Source organism: Acomys russatus, chromosome 11 (assembly GCF_903995435.1).
Source record: "Acomys russatus chromosome 11, mAcoRus1.1, whole genome shotgun sequence".
NCBI lineage: Eukaryota > Metazoa > Chordata > Mammalia > Rodentia > Muridae > Acomys > Acomys russatus.
The window spans coordinates 62492314-62506744 of record NC_067147.1 but is presented as its reverse complement, the minus strand read 5'-3'; the positions used below and the strand labels follow the sequence as shown (position 1 = coordinate 62506744).

Genomic DNA, 14431 nt, shown 5'->3' with positions numbered 1-14431 from the left:
TTACAGATACCCGGCTGTTCACTTAGTGGACGGCAGGTATTTAAACACAGGTGAACCGGGGTTTAGGGGAGTGGAAGTTGGCCTGCAACTGAAAGCCAAACGCAATCCCTAGCAAATCCAGAGGCGCACTTGAATAATGCTAGCCTCCCTCATGCAGCAAGAGCCTGCGGGGAGAAGAGCCCTAGTGTCGCCTGTCGCAGCACTTTCCAAACCCCTAAAGCTCCTTCTCGGACGCCCCATTCGTCCTCTGCCTTCACCCTCACCACTCCACGCTTCTTACGAAGCTGACTCACACAAGTGCTCAAAACTGACCAAAAATGACGCGAGGGAGCAGCAGAGCGGCAACCGGCCAGGAGGCTCCAAGGACGCGCAAGGAGGCTTCTTAGCTTTGCTTTTGGCCACTGAGCAGCCGCAAACAGACAAAACCGTCTCAAGAGCCGGCAGGAGCCGTGGGTCGCTCAGTCCAATGGATTCAGTTGCTCTGGAAAAACAAAACAACAAACAGCACAGTGTCAAGGGGACGTTCCCGCCGGCACCTTGCCCTGCCATGTGTGGGATTCCCCTACGCAAGCAAGGGCGGAGCGGGAAAGCAGCGTGCGGCCTAACGCTGCCCGTTCGCCTTTGCTTCGTCACCGTTACAGAACCAGACCGTGGGCCGCTCTAAACACCCCACCTCCGTTAGAGGCTCGGCCGCCCCCACTTCAGCTCACTAGACTCAGAGCGCCATTAATTATGACGTCACGACGCAACGGCCGTCGCCCGCCCCCACCCCCCCCCACCCGCCAAGGCGCTCTAGCCGGCCAGATGCTCTTCCTACCCGGCGCCTCGGGAGCCGACGCTCTAGCCCGCCAGGCGCACTCGCTTCCCGGCGCCTCGGGAGCCGACGCTCTAGCCCGCGGCTGGGCGCTGCGCTCTGGCCTCTTCCCGCCTGCGTCCGGGCGCGCAGGTTTCCCCGTCAGCCGACGTGTAGCTCTCCAGACGCTGCGGTCAGAGCATCCAGTGCGGGGAGGACCCAGGTGATACCGCCCGGGAGCAAGACTCCTGCGCCTCTCTCTTTCCCAGGTCTCATCCGCCATGGAGTTGGCCCGCCCCTCCGCCAGCTTCCAGTCCGACTTAGATTTCTGCCCAGATTGTGGCTCGGTCCTGCCGCTGCCGGGAACTCAGGATACTGTCATCTGCCCTCGCTGTCGCTTCTCCATCGACGTGCGAGGTGAGAGGCCACGCTGCGACCCAGACGAGGGTACGGGTGCAAGGGTCCTTAGGGAGGCGAGACCCAAACCGGAATATGTCATCCGAAGAAACCAGAAGGGAGGATGTGACCCACCTGGGAGAGTGTTGGCTGGGATTTGTTGCCTTTTCCACCGTTTATATTATCATTGTTTTTGTTGCCTCTTCCGTTTCTATTATTATTGTTGCTGTTATTATTATTTTTCCCCCTGTGCAGATTTCGAAGGGAAGGTTGTGAAGACCTCAGTTGTGTTCCACAAACTGGGGGCAGCCATACCTACGTCTGTGGACGAAGGATCTGAATCCCAGGGACCAGTGGTAAGGACCGACTGGCTCCAGGGGAATGCCTGAGGTGTAATCTGAGGTGTAATGCCTGAGGTCCGTCTCCTGTACGAAAGCAGAGACGAAGTCTCCGTAACTCTTTTCGCGTCTTCCCAGATTGACAGGCGCTGCTCTCGATGCGGTCATGAGGGAATGGCTTACCACACCAGACAGATGCGCTCAGCCGATGAAGGGCAGACTGTCTTCTATACCTGCATCAACTGCAAGTGAGACCCGGCCCCAACTCCCTCCCCGCTGCCCTTTTCCAGTGTTTGCGAACAACAAAATCAGCGTCAGATTTGTATTAAGTATTTCATTTGATCCAGTCCATAATAGGAAGCTTTCTAACCCTCTTTATTATTTACTTTGTGTTTTTCAAGACAGGGTCTCACTATATAACCAGGCTAGGCTTGAACTCTCAGCCACACAGCCCTGGTTGAGCTCAAACCTTAAGCAGTTTTCCTACCTTTGTTTCCTGAATGCTGAGCTTCCAGCGTGTGGCACTCCACCTGGCTTGGTTTTGTTGCTGTTTTTTAAAGATGTATTTATTTGTTTATTATTTATTCATTATGTATACAGTGCTCTGCCTGCATGTACACCTGCATGCAAGAAGAGGGCACCAGATCTTATTATAGATGGTTGTGAGCCACCATGTGGTTGCTAGGAATTGAACTCAGGACCTTTGAAAGAACAGACAATACTCTTAACCTCTGAGCCATCTCTCCAGCCTTACACCTGACTTCTTAAAAAGACTTTATATCTTAAATTATGTGTAGGCATTTGTATCTGCATATTTGAGTGCAGGTGCCCACCAAGGCCAGGGACACTGGATCCCTGGCGCTGGGGTTGCAGATCGTTGTGAGCCGTTGAATGTGGGTGCTGAGGACTGAACATGGGTCCTCTGCGACAGTGTGAGATACTGACTGCTGAGCTATCCCAACAGCTCCCCCTTACTCCTCACAGCCGATCAACTAAACTTTTTAAGATATAAAGCTCGCTGTGGCGACATTACCCCAAAGAAAGGAGGATCATGCATTCAAGGCCAGCCTGGGCTACACTTAGGTTCTGTCACCAAAACAAAGACAAAACAAAACTACCAGAAAGGAAAGTTTAAAACACAGGAAGTAGACATTGCTTTGCACAGTGGTACAATATGCTGAAATCTTCCACCGCAAAGTGGTGGCTTCACATAATTAATCTTGTATGTTTCAAAGAACGTGGTCTGAATAGTTGGTGCACTTTTCCACCTTGTCTTTTGAGGCGGAGCTCAGGCTAGCCTGGGTGCACAATGAGCTTTGGACATCCTGCCTGCCTGTTACTGCCCTGCGCTTCTCACCACACCCAGGGTTTCTCTATTTTTAAATGGGTGCTAGGAATCCAAAAGCAAGTCCCTCATGTCTTAGCAGCAGATGCGTTACCCACTGAGCCATCTTCTCAGCCCCTCAGTCATTATTACTTCTTTCTTTTCTTTTTTAATATTTTTTATTTAATTTTAATTTATGTGCATTGGTTTCAGATCTTGGAGTTACAGACAGTTGTGAGCTGCCATATGGGTGCTGGAAATTGAACTCAGGACCTCTGGAAGAGCAGACAGTGTTCTTAACCACTAAGCCATCTCTCCAGCCCCTTGCCTTGTACTTTTTGACTGAATGCTAGTTTTTTGGAACTTGAACTTCAGGTTTCTTAAGGTCTGGGTGAAGGCTACATTGCCAGCATCTGTAGGGTTCTCTCAGATAACTCTGTGCCAAGATGTCCAGCTACAAAGTTTTTCATTTTTATGAAGTACAGTTTAGCTCTTTCTTTTTATTGGCTAGTGAATTTCTGCCCTGGAAAATCTTCGCATATTCAAAGGTAATAATTAGATATTAGCTACCTTGAGGTTGGAGTTGGAGGGTTGCTTGGGGGAAGCTCACCCATCCCTGTTGTCTCACACTGCTAGAAATTCTTTTTGGTTAAATATAACAAGTCCTTTCTTTCTCCATAGGTTTCAGGAAAAGGAAGATTCTTGACCTTATTTTCAGCAGCTCGGTTATGATACTTTCTTCCTCTTGGAAGGTGGAGATATTGGTCCTTTGGTGCCTTCTCCATCCCCTCTGGTTACAGTGCTTTGTCCTCAGAATGAGGTCACCGCCCCAGACTCTTCCCTCCCCTAGTTGAATTGACTAAAGTTATATTTTCTATGAAACCTTGACTTATGCGTGTTGTTCATGATCTCTTACTCTGGTGGTACTTGCCCTGTGACTCCAGCTCTTCAGGGGCAGAGACAAGAAGGTCTCAAGCTTGAGAACAGTGAACTCACAGGAGTTCAGAGCCAGCCTGAGCTACCTAACAAGATGTCTAAAAACTAAGGATAACAATAATCTGTCTTATCCTAAAGGGAATTTAAGTGACATAGAGATAAACCCGCTTTAAAAAAGAAGAAGAAAAAAAAAAAAGGCTGAGTCCGGAATGAGGCTGTTGTTGGTCTGCGGCTGCTCAGAGATTCCCTGTGGCCAAATACATTTTAATAAGACATTATTAAATATTCATGGCAACTGAGAGTGCTCCTGAGATGAAGCATCTAGTCATTTCTCTTCATGGCTTATAAAGTGGAAATTCACAAGATCACATGCATTCTGCCTACACGTAGGCAGGCTCTAGTTTTAACATATATGTCTTGCAGTTGTACAAGCCATTAAGCAGAGTACAAAAGCAGAAATGGCAGTTAGTCATATGACCTATTACCTTGCTAGAACACCAATTTAAGAATAGTTCTTACGCCTTCAATCCCAGCACTCAGGAGGCAGAGGCAGGCGGACCAATGTGAGTTCAAGACCAGCTGGCTTACAAAACAAATCCAGGACATGCAAGGCTACACAGAGAAACCCTGTCTCAAAAAAACCAAAAAAAAAAAGTTCTTTGCCAGGTGATGGTGAAGCAGGACTTTAATCCCAGCACTTGGGGAGGCAGAGGCAGGTGAATCTCACAGTTGGAGGCCTGGTCTACAGAGCGAGTTCCAGAATGGCTAGGGTTAGGGTTAGGCTACACAGAGACACCCCTGTCTGGAAAGAAAAGAGGGGAAATTGTCTTCAGTATCCGTTTCTTTGTATGTTAAAAAGAAAAAAAAAAAAGCTAGTAGGGTACAGCCTATACAAGTTAGGCTTTTCTTTTTTTAAATCTTTCAAGCATAGTTATCATGACAAAGCCAATACAAAAAAAGAGTTATACATATGCATATATTCTATCTAAATCCAGTTTCTCACTGTAAGGAAAAAACTGGGATTTGGAGATGGACAGAAATTCAACAAAATATAATCAGATGAATCTGACTTTGTCGCCCCGCATCTAGCCTTTGCATTCCTCAAACTGGGAGCTAAATGGCAGTCTAAGTGTGCTCACACCTTTGTCATCCAGGTTTAGGGGTACAGCACCGGGGAAGGGGTGCTCACATCCGCCGTGCTCCGCGGCTCTGAGTTCACTCTCCAATGACCGTAGGCCCCGGGCCGCCTGACCCCGCCCCCACAGTGACATCACTTCCGCTAACTCGGCGTCTGCGCACTGTTACATTACGGCGGAACTAATGTACTGACCCCTGCTTTGGCTCAAGCGGTGCTGGGGAAGGAAAACTGGGTTCTGCAGGCTGCGTCACACCCGGAAGTGGAAGGCCGGAAGTGGGGTTGGACAGGTTCTTCCCCAGGGGTGGGGAAGCAGAGGCCCTGGAGGAGGGGGAGAGTGAGAAGCCTGCGGATCCTGGCCGCTGCTCCGAATCGAGTACCGGTTCCCTTAGATCTCAGAGGCGCAGAAAGAGGGAGGGTGGCCTCATCCTGCTCCCTCGCTTTTCGCTTTAGCCATGGCCGAGGCAGGGGCCGGGCTGAGTGAGACCGTCACTGAGACAACGGTTACCGTGACAACCGAGCCCGTGAGAAAGGCGGGCAGGGGGCGCCTGTTTAGGGGTCTGGGAGGGAAGTGGAGCTTTGGAAAGTTGGAGGGTTTGGGATCTGGGACATGTGGGGTTGACTTGTGTTGGGAGAGTCGCGAGGGACTAAAAATGCTTGGAGTGGTTCGAATGGTGCCAGCGGCTGGTCAAGGGACGTTTGATCCGCAGTTACCATTAGGGTGCAGGTGTTGTGGCTTGGGTGGTGCTGGGAGGAAATGAAACGCCGCATGAGAAAGCATGGCTTTGGAGGCAAACGTGAAAGGCGAGGGCTTAGCCGGTAGTTAGTCACGCAGTGGATGCGAGTTAAAGCGGAGGGAATGAGGAAACACGAAAATTAAGCGAAGGCAGTGTCTTTGACAGATCAGAGAGGAGAGGAGCAAGAGCAAACAGAAATTTTGCAAAAACAAGTTAAATTGCTTTCAAAGGGAGAAAGATGTGTCTGGGTTGAAGGAGCCTGGTAGTTTAGTAATTATTAGAGAATAAGTGGCTGGGATTAGGGAGCCCTAGGCTTGAGGATGACAGAAGAAAGAATAAAGGCTTTCTTTGGAGGAGGAGGAGGGTTTTGGAGTTTTGTTTTGCACGTGTGTGTGAATGTGTAGGCCCAAAGTCAACCTCAGATGTTTCTCAGGCACAGGCTACCTCTTTTGCTGTCCTTCCTCTTTTGCTTGTTGGTTTGAGACAGAATCATGTTTCCTGGAGCTGGCCAGCTGGCTCAGCTGGCTAGGGAGAGAACTGCCTGTCTCCATCTTTTCAGTACTGGAATTACAAACATGCACCACCGCCACATCTGACTTTTTTTTTTCCTAAATAAACATCGATTCTGGGGCTCAAACAGATCTTCATGCTTGGAAAAAAAAAAAAAAGCGCTTTACCAGCAGAGCTGTCTTCACCAGCCTTACTTTATTTTTATTATTTATTTATTTATGGAAGAAAAGCTTTACTGAGCTGCAGAGGCAGGCTTCTGTCTCCGTCTCCTAAGTGTCTGGATTACATGCTCGCAGTCTCTTTAAAGGGAGCAAGAATGGGAGGTGTGGAGAGAGAAAGGGAGGTCAAAGACGGGTCACAGGAAACCGAGAAAATAACTTTGCTATAATATTAATACCCACCATGCATGATGGGGAAGAAAGAGGAAGAGACAGCGAGGGTGGTTTTCCTTTGAAGATTTGCTGGCACCTTCCCTAGGTTAAGCTTTGTCTCTTTTGCATACTATTGGCTATGGAGAACAGGAATTCATACTCCTCAAAACAGGTTAAAGCCATGGTCATCTGTTTTGGCTCTCCAGTGGCCTGGTGTGTGGTGCCGACTGAGCCAGGGAAGAGAGGAGGTTCCTTGGGAAACAGGAAAGGTCGGGAGGAGGTTAGCAAGATGTGCCCACACCTCTTCGCCTTGCAGGAGAACCGGAGCCTAACCATTAAACTTCGGAAACGGAAGCCAGAGAAAAAGGTGGAATGGACGAGTGACACTGTGGACAACGAACACATGGGACGCCGCTCATCAAAGTGTGAGTGCGGTGCCTGGCAGCCCTGGCCACTCCTCTCAGATGCTCACAGCACATGTTCCCCACTTATGGGGGGAGGGAATAAAGCTGTGAGGTACCAAGGCCTGCGGGGGGTGGGGGAAGGGGGCCGCCGAGAGTGAGAGAAGAGTGGCTGAGAGGATTTCCATATAGACCTGGTAGAAATGGAACTGACTGCATCTTGTGTCCCTCCCTCTCCATCCAGGCTGCTGTATTTATGAGAAGCCCCGGGCCTTCGGTGAGAGCTCCACCGAGAGTGATGAGGATGAAGAGGAAGGCTGCGGTCACACACACTGTGTACGGGGTCACCGCAAAGGACGGCCTCATACAACCCCAGGACCCACCCCAACCACTCCTCCACAGCCTCCTGACCCCTCCCAGCCCCCTCCAGGACCTATGCAGCACTAAATCCCTCTTGCCTCTCATGTGTCTGCCTGGCCCCAAATGTATCCATCTGGCTATGTGGGGACTCAACCTGTGGTCTGATCCCTTCTCCTGCCCCCTCCCTCCCGCTCCTGCCTGATAGAGAAGAGGGAGAGGAGGGCAGATAGAGACCCTGGAATTCTGACTCGCTGCTGTTCTGGAACCCAGGCTTCTGGGTTCTCCCAGCCCCTCTCCCCACGGTTTGCCCCCTTGCCTGGGATCCAGGCATGGTGGTCCTAGCCTGTTCCTTCTGTTCTCACTGCCAAACTACCTGTCCTGGGATCCAGTTATCCGGCCATCCGCACCCTCAGCTTGAGTCCCAAGCACTTCAACTGGGTTCTCAACAGTCCCAGCTTTCACTGCCAGGGCCCCAGGCAGATTCCAGGCAGCCTTGCACTCAAGCTCTGCGTGTTATCCCTTCCACTTACGCAGTTATCCTCAGTCTTAGTTCTTGCTTGTGGGATGTGAGGTTGTACGGAGACCACAGGGCTCCCCGGCTCACACCCCCTCTGGCCCTCGAAAGGAATTAGGAGAGGTCTTTCTCACTTCTGCCTCTAATGGAAAGTGGAACCAAACGCAGTTGTGCCCGGAGTACATTTCTGACAGAGCTGGCTGAGACTAGTGACTTAGAGCCAACGATTTTCTCAGCCTTTAATCTTTGAACTTCAGCATTGATATCTGAGGGGCCTGGGTCCCTAAAAGGAAAGGAGAGAGCAAAGAGATGAGGGGATGGCCCCGCAGTACACTCCCACCCGTCCTCCTAGGGTCTGACGTCTCTACCAACCCAGGTGTCTTGCCGTCTCCGCCCTCCCCACCTGGTGCTGGGTTCTGGGTATTGTCCTCTATGCCTCTTGCTGTGCATAGTCCAGAGATCAGCGAAACCCACACCACCACAGAGATCTCATTTATTGCCACAGATGCACAAAATAAATAACCCGAGATTACACAATGTGTTAAATACAGGCCCATTTATACACAAAGGGAGGGTGGGAGAGTACACAGGATGTTTGGGGTGCCTGCGTTGCTCCCGGGTCGAGAAGGTAGGTAGCACCATTGGTTCTTTTCTGTGCAAGATGAAGTCCTAAGAGGGTGTTTGATGGAAAAAGACTGAGCATAGAAAGCAGTCATAAAGGGAAGGTAGAGGGGAGACTGGCTTGCATACACTTGGCAAGATTTGTTTTAGGCTCAGATGTGAGCGGCTGCTTAGGTTATGAGTTAAACATCTTGTTTTAGGACTTGTTTTTTTGATGATCTCAGAGTGGACATTAGCAGGAAGCGCCACCTTTCCTGCTGTGGATCAGGCTCTGAGCCCTTTGGGATTGGAGGTTAATACGGGTTGTTTCCCAGTACTGGTGGGACAGACAGAGCCTCTTGTCTCTATCCGGGCCGGGAATAGCACAGAACTCAAGAAAAGGATTGAGTTTGGGCACGGAGACTCAGGACCACACTGGCCTAAAGGCACAATGTACAAGCCAGTTGAGGTCTTGCTTTGGGAGAAAGAATGCAAGTGGGTAAAGGGTGCTTATTAATATAACCCTGCTGCAACAGGTGTACAGACAAGATCACTGGAATAGATGGGGATTTCTGCCTTGGCGAGAAGTAGCCTCGAGGCCTCCCGGCTAGCCTACGCTAGGCTAGGAGCTAGAGACCAGAAGCTCAGCCTTCTCCTGGCACGATGCGCAGAGGGGCGCGGGGGTCACAAGTGCAGAGCAGCGGGAAGACGCGTTCCCCAAGCGGGCCCGGCGCCTGGAAGGCGAAGAGTAAGTCCAATGAACGGCCGTCATAGAAGGCCACACGGCCCCGCTCCCAGTCCAAGTCCACGCGAATGCGCCGCGGCGGGGGCCTGGCGCCGCCCAGCAGGGTAGGCTCAGGGGCCGTGAGCGCCCACAAGCAGCCGCCGCGGCCCTCCACGGCCCACACAGCCTCCGATGGGCACAGCTTGGTGAGGCCCTTGCGCGTCACGGACTCCCCGGCGGCGCCCACGGCATAGGCGTAGCAGCTCTCTCCTGCGCCCTCATCCTTCACCGTAGAGTCTCTGCAGGACGCGCCTTCCGCAGTCTCCACCTCCCAGCAGTGGCGGCCTGACGCGAAGCCCTGCGCACCCAGCACGGCTGGCAGCTGATCGAAGCGCGCTGGGCTGTCCAGCGGCGCCGGCGTTCCAGGTGGAGCCAGACTCACCCCACGGTGGTCAGAGGAGATGAGCAGACCACGGTGTGCAGTGCGAGGGTCAAGCGTCAGGTCGGCTGCGTAAAAAGGAGACACCACGTGAGAAGTTTCTTGAGTCCGGAGAGGGAAGGCTGAAGAGGCACTGAGGGCACTTAAGAGAAGCTGAGTCCCCTTAACAGCTCAAAGGGCGACTGGGATCAGAAAAAACTAAGGCACTGAGGAGGAGGAGGAGGCAGGCCACCCTTCGCTCTCATGCACCATTTTTGTAGAATTGGACGTGGACAAGGATTATGCTGGTTCAGGGCTGGGACCACAACGTGGAAACAGGAGGGGAGGCTGTCTGGTTTGTGGTGTTGGTGGAGGAAGAGTGGCTGACTGAAATTCTAGGGAGAATGAGGTCTACTGCTTAAATCTGCAAACTGACTTAATCCCAGCACTCAGGAGACATCAGAGAGCAGATCTCTGTGTGTCCGAGGACAGCCTGCATAGCAACTTGTAGGTCAGACCATCACAAAGCAGAAACCCTTGAATCCGCAGCATCTGGGTGGGGCGTGGGAGCCAGGTCAGCAAGATTACTGAGAGAAACTGATACCTGATAGGAACCAAAGTGATCAAAGGAGGGGCGAAGGGAGGAATCTAAGGTATCCAGTAAATCCAGCCACCTACCCTGGCAGGAAGGGAATGGACAGGCCCATTTCTATAGGAGGTGTGGCCAGAGGAGAGTTGGAGATCTCCAAAGGGACTAGAAAGAGCTACTGACCTTGTAGGTGTGGGGTGTTTTAAGGAAACACTTCTGCTTTAGGAGCTAGAAGCAATTAGTGGGATGGATGAGTGGCTAATTGGTGGAACGTCCCTAGGCACTTTTTTTTAAAGGATGGAGAGCTACGTTGGGAACAGGCATAGAAGGGGAAGGCAATGCTGGGGTCTTCCGACTGGTCCCTGGGAGAGGGCAGAGGCAGGGATTCCTGAGAGTAAGCTTGTACTATTTGGATATACACAAAAGGATGAGGAAAACCTGGCTGAGGTCTGAGGAATTGAAGACATATTGTGCTGGGTTAAATTGTGCCTCCTGCCAGGACTGTTGTCACATACCCATAGCCCCAGGACACAAGAGACGGAAGTAGAGTCCCAAGCCAGCCTGGCAGACATGGACACTCATTAAAAAAAAAAAAAAAAAAAAAGGAACAGCGTGGGAGTGGGAGTGGGGGTGTGGTGGCTCAATTTGCTCCCCAATTTTTCTGAATTTACTTTATGTGGGAAAAGGATTTTCACAAAAGTAACCAGGTTAAAAAAAACAAAAACATCATTACAGTGGGCACTGATGTGATATGACTGTGCTACCTTAAAAGGGAGAGGAGACACTCAGACACATCTGTGAGCCAAGGAAAGGTCAAGGCTTCCAGAAACCAGGAAAGAGGTATGGGGGTAGATCTCTCCTTAACCCTCAGACTTCCACCTGTAGACCTTGAGGTGTGGATGGTTGCTAAAGTCGCCTATTTGCGGCACTTTGTTATTTTGGCCCTAGGAAATAAAAATCAGACACCAAAGGGGGCTTGAGCATTTCTGAGAGCTAAGAGGGAGCAAACAGCATAGGTTATGATTCACTCCTTTCTTCCCTCCTCACCTGTCAGTCTGTGTAGCATGTTTTTCACCACAGGGTAATCTTCAGGGAGATCCTCCTCTGAGTTGGATGACTTGGGTGTTGGGACATCAAATCTGGACCGATGAAGGAAGAGTCAGGAAGTTATTAGGATTCCTGTCTTTTGATGCTGGTTCTGAAGACCCCTACTGCTTTTTAATTCTTTTTTCTTTTCTTCTCTCTCTCTCTCTCTCTCTCTCTCTCTCTCTCTCTCTCTCTCTCTCTCTCTCTCTCCAGGGTTTCTCTGTGTAGTCTTGGCTGTCCTGGACTCACTTTGGAGGCCAGTCTGGCCTTGAACTCATAGAGATGTCTCTGCCCCTGCCCCTGCCCCTACCCCTGCCCCTGCCCCTGCTTCCATCTCTGCCCTGCCTCTCGAGTGCTGGGGTTACAGGCACGCACCACTTCTCCTGGCTAGCCCACTCACTCTAGACAGAAACAGGCGAGGCTACACTCTGAAAAGCTTGTTGGTTAAGTGGAGATAAGATGTGGGCCTGGAGAGGCAGTGATGGCTATGCCTGCAGGTAGTGAAAAGAAAGAAACAGTAGACATGGAACTCACCGTCTCCAGGTCTTCCTCACATCCTGGTACAGGCAGAAGGGGGAAAAAGTGTGTTTCAGTGTGAGGTTCATATGTGGGACATCCTCCCCTCAGCCTCAGTGAGCTCTGACTGGTTGATACCCTCCCACCCCTTAACACGCTCTCTTCCTGCCCCGTGCTCCACTCTTCCCTATTCACGGCCTTCCCTTCTGCTCACTCCGTCCTCCGAGGCTTCTCCCTTCCACAGCCTCAACTTACCTACTTTTTACCTCTCGTTTAACCTCCCCGGGGGCCCACGCTCTCTTTCAGTAGCGCTATCCTTTTCCACTTTCTTCAGCAGTCTATTCCAGACAAATGTCCATCCCTTCGCCACAAAGAGCGAACGCACACACCCATATTCCTTGAGCTGAGTGTTGTTATATGAAAGCCTAACAATAAAGCTGCTTCCTTTCTTGTCTTAAAAGCTCGGTGGCGTTTATTGGGCTCTTTGTTTTATGTCTCTCTACCCTCAGGCCCATAAACTTAGTTGTCCCAAGCGGCCCTGCAGAGAGCCATGGCAGCCAGAAGAGGGCGCTGGATTCTCTCCCTTCTAAACACTGGGACTCCTCCATCTCTCTTCGCTGCTGCCAGAGAGGATGGCTGGGAAGGCCAGTGAGGCAAGAGGGAGAAAAGAGAACGGCAATTACACCTAGACTAATTAGGAGGTCTGTGAAGCCTACAAAGGCGGAAGCCAGACCCGGGGCAGGAGGGCTGCTAAGGGGGGAAACAGTCAGACGAGATGGTCTTGAGGTACCGCCAAGGAGTGGGGAATGGTTGATGTCCAGAGGGGCCCAGGGAGGGCCTAGTGGGAAGGACTGCCCTGTGTAGACTAGCCAGAGGCCTGCCAGCTGCTCACCCGGACCTGGCCTCCTCCTCTTTCCGCCCCTGCCTGGGGACCTGGGAGGAGCTGAGAGCAATAACAACCCAGAGCTAGGCTAGGGCTTGTGAGGGAAACCCCTGCCTCGCTTGCTTGTGGCCTTTGGGTCTGCTCCCCCCCACCCCACCCCGCCCCGCCCCATTTGCCAGTTTCCCACTCCCCCTTCCCACCTCTGCACCCAGTTTCAACCTTGGCTCCAGTAACTCTCTGTCCCTTCTGTCCTATCTCCACCCTCCCTGGGCTCCTCCTCTCGCTGCTAACCTGGGTGTCTGCACCCACCCCAACCTATCCCCCTTTCTGGTCCCCACCTGTGAGCCTCCTTAGTCCTGGCTTTGCAGGAAGCTTCTGAAATCTCCAGGGGCCTCAGCGTTCTAACTGCCACCACATGTTTCTGCCTCTACAACCTCTTCCCGCCAGCTCTGACTAGACTCCCGGCATCTGTCCAGCCTCCTCCTCCTCTCCTGACCAAGTGTCAACTCCTTCCAGCCTCTCCTAACGCCTCTCAAACTACTCACTCAAGTCTTACCCTGTCTCTGTCCCTTCCCCCACCCCCTTTCTTAAAATAATATTTTAAATTCCTTTTTCTTTTGTATGTAGCCACCTCTGGCCTGGAGCTCTCTATGTGTTCCAAACTGAACTTGAGTTCGCAGCAATCCTCCTGCCTCCACTTTCCCGGTGCCCAGGTGTCTACTACGTACATTTCCATTAGGGCTTTAGAGCGAAAAGCAGGGCTCCCACCTTTCCTAGGACACCCACAAACCTCTTCGTCACTAACAACCGGGACCCGCGAAGGCGGACCGCCATACCTCTCCGTGCGGGTCCAGGCAGCCCATGGTGGGGATGCGGCCCCCGCGGCGTCTCACGGTCCGGGCCCCCGGCTCCGCCAGTTTCTCACGCAGCCCGCGGCTGATGCGCACCTCCACTGCCAGGCGCACGTTGGACCTCAGGCTGCGTCGGGGGCACGGTTGGCCACAGCAGGGGCAGGACGGCGGCGCCGTCTCCGAGGCCGGCGCCGCCGGGGCACCCCAGCAGCGCGCCAAGCACGCGCGGCAGAAGCTGTGCTCGCACGCCAGCAGCACTGGGTCCTCGAAGGGGCCCCCGCACAGCGGACACGTCGCCAGCTGCTCCAGACGCTCCACCAACCCCGGGCCCAGCTCGGGAGCCTCCATGGAAAGCAAGGGTCCTGGCGCACCCTAGTCCGCAGCCGCCCCCGAGCTCGCAAGTGGCGGACCACCCTCGCTGCCTGCTGCTGACTCGGCGCCCTTCGCTGCGCCTCCCTCATTCACTTCGCGCCACCTATCTACCCCCTCTCCCGGATTGCCTCGGTTACCCAGATCCGACTCAGTGCGTCTCCTCACCACGTCAGATTTTATAGGGAGGGAGGAGGCCCCATGCAGGAGGTAAACAGCAGCCCTTGCGTAACGCCTCATCTGGTTCTCCGGCTTCCCTACTAAGGTTTGGGGTAGCAGGGTGTGGAGACTTAAGGCACCTAGGTCCCAGAACCTAGGAGGTAAGCCCCAGAGCACGCGCTGTGAGCAAGGTGGCAAAGTCGGAATTGGTAGCCCCCGTGAATGAGTCTCTGAAGAGCATGAATCTCCCCCTTGGCCTGTGGTGTGCCTTCGGCGGGCAGGGTGCCCAGGCTCGCTCTCGGCATGCGAGCCCACATCGCCAGGGCATGAGTCATGCCAGGTGGCTGGCACACCTACATCTGGGGGCTGGGGGCCCGGAAGCTTGGGTTCTTGGCTGTGTGGCTTTGGCAGGCCTCTGAGT

At 52.6% G+C, this 14431-nt stretch overlaps 3 protein-coding genes across 3 annotated transcripts; 2 read left to right on the top strand and 1 right to left on the bottom strand.

The window, feature by feature from the left end:
* The first annotated feature begins 1036 nt into the window (after nucleotides 1-1036).
* Polr1h (RNA polymerase I subunit H) lies at nucleotides 1037-2380 on the top strand. Its single transcript, XM_051153642.1, has 3 exons — nucleotides 1037-1210; nucleotides 1445-1545; nucleotides 1666-2380. The coding sequence occupies exons 1-3, from the start codon at nucleotides 1075-1077 to the stop codon at nucleotides 1777-1779; spliced, it is 351 nt and encodes a 116-aa protein (XP_051009599.1). The 5' UTR covers nucleotides 1037-1074; the 3' UTR covers nucleotides 1780-2380.
* A 2797-nt stretch (nucleotides 2381-5177) lies between these two features.
* On the top strand, nucleotides 5178-7450 carry Ppp1r11 (protein phosphatase 1 regulatory inhibitor subunit 11). Its single transcript, XM_051153641.1, has 3 exons — nucleotides 5178-5446; nucleotides 6857-6965; nucleotides 7186-7450. The coding sequence occupies exons 1-3, from the start codon at nucleotides 5378-5380 to the stop codon at nucleotides 7386-7388; spliced, it is 381 nt and encodes a 126-aa protein (XP_051009598.1). The 5' UTR covers nucleotides 5178-5377; the 3' UTR covers nucleotides 7389-7450.
* A 1376-nt stretch (nucleotides 7451-8826) lies between these two features.
* Nucleotides 8827-14051, bottom strand: Rnf39 (ring finger protein 39). The gene is made up of 4 exons (XM_051153647.1): nucleotides 13468-14051; nucleotides 11767-11789; nucleotides 11194-11285; nucleotides 8827-9646 (listed from the first exon to the last, which is right to left on the bottom strand). The coding sequence occupies exons 1-4, from the start codon at nucleotides 13828-13830 to the stop codon at nucleotides 9060-9062; spliced, it is 1065 nt and encodes a 354-aa protein (XP_051009604.1). The 5' UTR covers nucleotides 13831-14051; the 3' UTR covers nucleotides 8827-9059.
* Between the last annotated feature and the right edge of the window lie 380 nt (nucleotides 14052-14431).

Bases quoted from the DNA above. Each gene is read 5' to 3' on its own strand.
- Polr1h (XM_051153642.1), top strand. From the start codon at position 1,075: ATGGAGTTGGCCCGCCCCTCCGCCAGCTTCCAGTCCGACTTAGATTTC. The intron at 1,211-1,444 runs GTGAGAGGCCAC...CCCCCTGTGCAG, and splicing joins CTTCTCCATCGACGTGCGAG to ATTTCGAAGGGAAGGTTGTG. The intron at 1,546-1,665 runs GTAAGGACCGAC...GCGTCTTCCCAG, and splicing joins CTGAATCCCAGGGACCAGTG to ATTGACAGGCGCTGCTCTCG.
- Ppp1r11 (XM_051153641.1), top strand. From the start codon at position 5,378: ATGGCCGAGGCAGGGGCCGGGCTGAGTGAGACCGTCACTGAGACAACG. The intron at 5,447-6,856 runs GTGAGAAAGGCG...TTCGCCTTGCAG, and splicing joins TTACCGTGACAACCGAGCCC to GAGAACCGGAGCCTAACCAT. The intron at 6,966-7,185 runs GTGAGTGCGGTG...CTCTCCATCCAG, and splicing joins GGGACGCCGCTCATCAAAGT to GCTGCTGTATTTATGAGAAG.
- Rnf39 (XM_051153647.1), bottom strand. From the start codon at position 13,830: ATGGAGGCTCCCGAGCTGGGCCCGGGGTTGGTGGAGCGTCTGGAGCAG. The intron at 11,790-13,467 runs GTATGGCGGTCC...TGCCTGTACCAG, and splicing joins GCCTGGACCCGCACGGAGAG to GATGTGAGGAAGACCTGGAG. The intron at 11,286-11,766 runs GTGAGTTCCATG...TCATCGGTCCAG, and splicing joins GTGAGGAAGACCTGGAGACG to ATTTGATGTCCCAACACCCA.